The following is a 7,465-nucleotide window of genomic DNA, read 5'->3' on the forward strand; positions in this document are numbered from 1 at the left end:
TAACTGTTCACAATTAATCCAAAAACTATATAAATAAAATAACACCCTGAAAATTATTCTGAAGTCAAGATTAGCTTAACTTCCTGAAGAAAAATCGTAAAATAATTCGCCTGGAGTCAGTTTGAAGGGCAAAGACGTCTTTAATAGAAAAATAAAGATAGTTCTGTGGAATTGAAAATAAAATAGGTTGATTTATTAAATTAAGTATTGCAAATAAAAATAATATATGTAACAATGATAGTATAAGAACTCTCTCGCAATTCTGCCCACGCTTCTTGGCTTATCACACCACTCTCTCCACTCATCCTTCGCTCGCCACACTTACAGCCAGTCCCTCGGTGGACCCCTCGTCGCCGAGAGATTTTCCCATTGAGTCTTTCGCCCCTTCCAGCTCTCTTTTTCTTTTATGGCACTCACTCCGTTTTCTTAAAACTACGATACTACAGTCCTTTTTCTCGAAAATTTTACAAATTCAAACGACTATACGAAGTTAACAAATTTTGTTCGCGACTTGAATCACCATGAATTTAAACACTGAAGTCTCTACTTTACAGCAATCCTATAAAAGTTGATGTGCGATTTTTTATTGCACTTTGAACGAAAAATTGAAATAGCGACCTATTAGGTTGTTGTAGATGAAGTGACCAAGATACCAATGAAACTTTCCACGTCTGTATAATAATATTTACTAATCAGAGCATGATCCACTGGTTTTGATACGCTTTCACCATTGGAAAACAAGGTTATTTATGCCTTTATTAAAAGAAACCTCTTTATTTCTAGGTGCAAGGAGGGATTTTAAAAACGTTTCTTACTTCAGTTTCGTTATTAAATTTTGGGTATAAAAATGGTCAGTGAAATTTGATCACGATTCATGTTGTACACAATCTGCCGTTTAATAGTAAAACAATTGAACCACCGATCCTGGTAGTTCGTTAATTATTTCACTATTAAATGACAGATGGTTTTTGTTAACTTCAAGCTTTATTTTGGTTTGGTTAACTTCTAGATTTAATACGACCATTTCATAAGCAATAACCTAATAGTTACGGTAAAGTTAACACGTATCTATCTGTTCCATTATCGAGAATCACAGTTCGAACAACTTCTTCAGCGGGGAAATTCACAACACTCATACACAAGACAGAATGAACAGCTCGCAACATTAATTCTTTTTTTGTCCACAGCCTCAGAAGAACTCGGTGGTAGCATGAGCACCACTCTGCCATCAGCACCGACAGAACTTCCGCAATTCCCGAAGCTTTGCGAGCTGCGTCGAAAGTTTCCTGTTCTGTACCGCGTGGAGTTTCAGGTGAGGACAATAAATCCTTCTTTTCCACCCATTGCTGCACGTTGATTCGACGTTTTCGGGGCTTGTTCCTCGCTTTCAATAATAACTTCAACTTACCGCTCGGACCTTGTTGCTCGGATCGTGGAATCCGGGGCAGCTTAAAAGGATTCTCGTGTGACTTTTTTGAAGAGGAAGTTTTGGGGTTTCTTTAGAGTACAGAATAAAAGTGCAGTCTGAGAATTTTGGTACGCTGGAGATTTACTTTAATGGTAAAGGCATTGTGAGATGTGGAGGAATCTTTAATGGAATATCGGTGGATTGCAAATAACTTTGCTGTATTTTTTGGTATACATAATGAAATTGGTCTTCAGTTTGTGACTTTAAGAGTTGAAAATTTTGGTACTTTGAAAGTTTAATTTAGTGCTTTATGACGAAGGTGTTATAAAATGTGAAAGAGATTTGAACGAAGTATTGGAGGAAGTTTAAGGGGGTATTCTAGTCTAGACTTTTCAAAAATATCGATTTCTTTTACATTTTCTGAAAGTAGACATTTGCAGAGGTATAACTGTCGAAGGATTTTTCCGAATTCGTAAAATTGAGGAAGTTATAGATGGTTAAAGAAGGCGACATGTAGCCCGTAGTCATAAGTATCTACATATACCATTCTCGTGTAACTGGTATGAGAAACTTTAAACGCATTTTTCTCGAAACCATGTTTTTCTAAATGGCTGACATGATATCTCATGTTCTAGTTGTCCGATTGACTCGAAATTTTACATGCACCTTCAGTGGATGTGTCGTTATCGTTTGAACCAGAATTATGCCAAAATACATATTTTTCTGATTTGTAGAACCTCTGACAGACGAAAAAGAATCGACAAAATCGATACACAAAATTCAAAGTGCCGCCATTTTGTAAATTTTCACTATTTTTTTTTCATTCTGGTTCACACCATAATCACATTCGTACTAATCAAGAATCCTTTTGGTTTTTTCATTTTGGATAAACAGAATGGGCGGAATCGTGTCAGCCAGTAGGACACTTTTTTTTTAAGGGACCGCACTGAATGATATATAATTCAGACAGTTTTGATTATTTTCACTTGAAAATAATTGTGAACTTTCTTAAGACATGAACAAATATGTATGCAAAATGCCGATACTGAGAAACTTATACTTTCCTTACAAAAAAAATCCCTAAGAAGGACTAAAAAATGACACTCTAGACTAGAATACCCCCTTAAGAATTGAAAATTTTGGTACTTTGAAAGTTTAGTTTAATGATTTATGAAGAAAGCATTGTAGAATGTGAAAGGAACTTTGAAGTATTGGTCGACGATTTTAGAAATTTTAAAAGGTGAAGAGTAAATAGTATTATTAGTTTCCTTCCACCCACGAGTATTCTATTCTATTTTCTTCTCGTTTAACGACACCTTCGCTATAAAGTATCAAACTAAACTTTCAAAGTATCAAAAATTCTCAATATACAAATTCTCAAACTGAAGATCAATTCCATTACGTACACCAAAGGAATACCTGAAAACTTCTTTCAAGCCACCAATATTCCATTCAAGTTTCTTCCCCATCGCACAATGCCTTCGCTATTAAATCAAATTTCCAAAGTATTCAAATACTACTTAAAAGATGAACTGTAAATAGTATTCTCTGTAATTGTAACTTGTTCAGAAAGTCCATTCAGTGATAAAATTACAGTTCGAGAATATCTCACCATTACTCAAAAGGGTAGAGTTTTAACGTTGGAAATGTCCCGTCGCTCGTTTGCAAAGGGTTAATTACTATTTCAGAAATTCAAAGTCTCCTACTCAATGGTAATTGGTGTGTCATAATTTCATCCTTAAGACCATTAGGAAAATGGGATTTTTCGTAATTACACATCGTAATAAAGATCGCTTTTAATAATTAAGAAACTTGTTACTATTACTGTTGATATCTTCTTTATGAAGTTAGCACGGAGTAAAGTTGCAGCATCAAAATTTCTGTAACATAAATATCATCTCCTTTTTCAAGTCTTTGCTCTTCCCAACTTTTCTTCAATCCTTTTTAACATTCAGATGTATGTTTATTAGTAAAATGAAATTGACTTCCTCGATAATATTATTCGCATAAAAATGTATGCTTGTGTAGCAAGTATTAAAAAATATAAATTCACAAGTTTTCACGTTATTTGCCAATTGTGCCGGTGATCGTGAAAATAACCTAAGTCGTATATTTTACGTTTCGAGATGTTTAGATTTCTTCCTTGGTATTAAAAAATACATCCAATAACGGTTTAATGGTTCAATTTCCGTCAATTTTGCAAAAATAGCTTCACATTTTTCACTTAGGCCAATTTCATAATCACCTACTCAACTGTAGACACTATCGACGAAAGGGAAATTGATCGTTCGAAGGATTATTTCCCAAAGGGAAGGAGACGAAGATTCCTAGAATCAACCGCAACTTCTACCCGCATCCTGTCCAGAACTTGCCAAACTCTCGGTCTTAATTAGACACGTACCGTTTTTCTAGACCAATTTGGACTCGCGGAGAAACAGAATCAATTATGTATGTAAGCCGTCTGCAATAGATTTTCTTGTAGAATATGCAAAATAGGTGACAGCAATCCCGCAAGTCATGCGAGATGTTTACTGGATAACGTTAAAATCTATGATGACACCGATCTAAATTTGTTTTTCAAATAGTTTATGATACAGTACATATATCACTGTACAAGGTCTTTCTTTTCTAAGTTGAGTAACTGATATATCTCAGTTTCTTTTGATAATGCGAAAAAATGTAGGAGAATATGATCCTATTCAAAGAACTAACAAATTTTTTCATCCAAATATCATCCATCGCGTCACATGTTTCTATTGGATTATGGGAGTTATTGGTTGTTAAATAATTAATAATCCTTATTTTAAACTATAAACTTTTATTAGACACAAGGAAGGTTCGCTTTTCTACTTGATGGTAAGAGCACTGTCTACGGACTGAGAATGCTCCTACGCAACGCCCTAATATTGCCTACGAACTGGGAATCTTTATCAATGTCAGTGTCTAGGAAGTCTGTGTGAACTCGTGTTTTTTTTTTTTCTTCAGTGTAGTGAGAGGAGTTTGTTTTTATACTGATTCTATGTCCGTCGGTTTTCCTTCACCTTACCTCGGATAAGGCGTGTCTTAGGTTTTTGAGACATGCGGATTGGTTAATGTCATTAGTCGGAAGTAGCGAGGGTGGTGGTTGATATTTTAACTGATAGGTTAGAAAAAATGCGGAAGGAGAAACAAAATAACCACCCCCAAGCGAACAGTCACTCTCAGGTAGAACACGTGCTCCCTGGGTGACCGTCGCGAAAATCCGCTTGCCTCGAAACCCGGAACGGTACAGGCAATAAACTTATGAAGCACTCTGAGGTGAACAATACATGAAAGAAACAAAGTAAAAATTCTAAACCTCGGTCATCGGTGAAAAAACAGGGACTTATAAGGAATGCGATGGAGAATCAATGGCTTCATAAAGTTATTGTCTCTACCGACGGGTCAGGATTTGGAGAAATATTCGAACGATGCAAAATTTAGAAATCCTGACCCGGTTTATGGAGGGCTCTTTCCCCTTGGGGTAGTGCAGGTATGTGCCGCGTAACACTGTCTACTGACTGAGAATGCTCCTACTCAACGCCCTAATATTGTCTACGACCCGGCTTGGGACCGAAGGGCCTTTTGTCACGTATAAACATTTAGATCTTTACTAAACAGAGGTGGTAAGGCTAAACGGATTTCTTCGAACGTATACAAAAGTAATATATACTTCTTAGTAAGGCGTTAGATTAATTTTTGTTGTATCTAACTGACTGATAAATCTAACAGTTTCAACATGTAGATAGTTAAAACACTTTGGGAAACGGGATGTTTAAATGGATAGAAATGAAATCATTCAAAAGTCAAAACTAGTGGTTCAACTGAATCAATGATCTTTACATCAGTTTCTGAGAAATTGCAAAGAGTAGTGGTGTATCTAGTGTTTTGAATATTTTACATTTACTATTTCTCCTGTCCTAATGACAAAGACTATGTTGGCCAAAGGTGCAAAATATTGTAGAGTTCCATTTAAAAAACTAAAGGTGATCTTGATAACTTTGAAAAAAAATGATCTAGAAAAGAGTTGCTACAATCACCCTTCTAAACCAAGGTACATATTTGCAGAAAAATAAATTTCTATTGGTTCAGCTGTAGTGGAATTAATTAAGGTAATTAAGTTACGTTTCCCATCCTTCATCTAACAATATTATAAAGAAAAAAGTTCTGGTAATATTCTACGAGATAGAAATATCATTCGTTATTAATGATACGGTAGAAAATCAGTTATCAGTGTTGTTAGTAACAATGATACTTGTTAAACCAAGGTATCCAGAAAAAGATCATTTGTATTAACCCAGTAGTAACGGAAATAATTAACACTAGGACTACCAACCGGGTCAAAATGACCTATTAGCGACTTTCCAAAAGTGAATTTTTATGTAACTGAAACGTGAATGAACAATTAGATTAGATCGGTACAAATGTCGTATACCTCTCTCTTATCTTTCATTAGTTTTTAGTCATCCTGCCTCCTTTCCTTAACTGTAAACAAATCCGCATCATCCTAACGTTAGTCACCCCGAAACCTAGACCTCCACATCATCCTTTACTTTTACTCATCGCTGAACCTAGACCTCACCGCCTCTCCCTACATTGACCTCTGAGACCAACCCCTACTCTCGTACTTACCGAATATATCTAGAACCTATATCTTCACGCACCGAACGTCACCGAACTGTCTAATAAAGTCGAATAGTACTACGCGCAGAATAGCTCCCTTATTTCGCCCCAGTTCCCGTCAGGCTCTCCTACCGCGTACCTATTGAATATAATAAACCAACGCAAGGAATCACGAGCCGCGGAATACAACACAAATAGAAGCATACGTGCAGAAAACAAAGTCGAGAAGTTACAAATGGTAATACTTGCTGTGTATCGAACATTCACTGGTTTTGGAAAGTTGCTAATGGGTCATTTTGACCCGGCCGGCAGTTCTAGTGTTAAATGATCAAGTTACGTTGTCCATCCTGTATGCTTAAAAACACGTTCGATGATAGGTAAAGTAATAAAATAAATTGTTTATTAAAATATAGAAAAAAAAATTAAACAGAGAAGAAAAATAAGAAAAGAAAGAAACAGTTAAATTTTGCAAAGTGTGAAAATGCAAATGTGTAAGTACGCGTATAACAGATAGTTAAAAAAAAGCAACGTGATTCGAAATCTATCAGAGGAAAGAGCAGCCGAAAAATCGCTGCTAAACAAACACCCGCAATTTCGAGACGATCGTTCACACGAGCGATCAAAAAAAATGCTGGACAGACTCGAAAGCAAACTCTGTACATAGCTCTGTGTATCGAATAGTCACCTTTCCGCCTCTCGAATCGCGTTCGACGAGCGCGCGTGCGAAAGAGCACAAAAGGCCGATAAACGTCGAGCCAATTACGGCTTCTCGATCAGCATCGGGGAGAGGGGAGGATGCAATCGACGGGGTATCGTACACGCGAGTTAAACGAGACCATAAATTCTCCATGATCGAGGAGACGAGACCGATCCAAACGAGTTTTTACCCGTCGCCATCTCGATAATTCTCCTCGAGCCGTGCTGATAAGGAAGCTCTGCCAATCGCCGCGAATTATCGTTTCCAGCCGCTGACCAAAATTGAATCCAGTTAATTCGACCGTCGGAAAAGTGGTTCGCCGTGATATTTACCGGTCTATACCGGCGCACAGTGGTTCAAAAATGAAAGATGCTGGCCAAAAGTTTTAGGGATTTAATGTCCTAATGGAATCCGTCAGGAAGTACTAAAAGACATTAAGAGACAACGAATTTTGCGAAAAATTCGCGTTTTCGATAACTGGAAATTTAGAAAAACTTTAATTTTCACTGTTATCACTTTTTTAATAATATTGAAAATAAAATGCATATTTTATTTTATTCATTTTTTTATTATTTATTTATTGTGATGACGATTAACGCCCAGTATGATCTCTGCTTGTAATTGTACCCTTATACAGGGTGACAAGGAAATAGGTGGCCCAACTTTGGTACCGTATTCTACTGTTCCTAACGATGAAAAAGGTCATATAAACATATTAG

At 36.4% G+C, this 7,465-nt stretch overlaps 1 protein-coding gene across 1 annotated transcript in view; it reads left to right on the forward strand.

The window, feature by feature from the left end:
* The window catches only part of LOC108578495 (receptor-type tyrosine-protein phosphatase kappa), a 258,286-nt gene that overhangs the window by 187,946 nt on the left and 62,875 nt on the right, over positions 1-7,465 (forward strand). Inside the window, exon 3 of the mRNA XM_017941843.1 lies at positions 1,188-1,312. Coding sequence (XP_017797332.1) covers positions 1,188-1,312 — 125 coding nt within the window. The remainder of the gene's footprint in view (positions 1-1,187; positions 1,313-7,465) is intronic.

The sequence above is a fragment of the Habropoda laboriosa genome, unplaced genomic scaffold, assembly GCF_001263275.1.
Source record: "Habropoda laboriosa isolate 0110345459 unplaced genomic scaffold, ASM126327v1 scaffold38, whole genome shotgun sequence".
NCBI lineage: Eukaryota > Metazoa > Arthropoda > Insecta > Hymenoptera > Apidae > Habropoda > Habropoda laboriosa.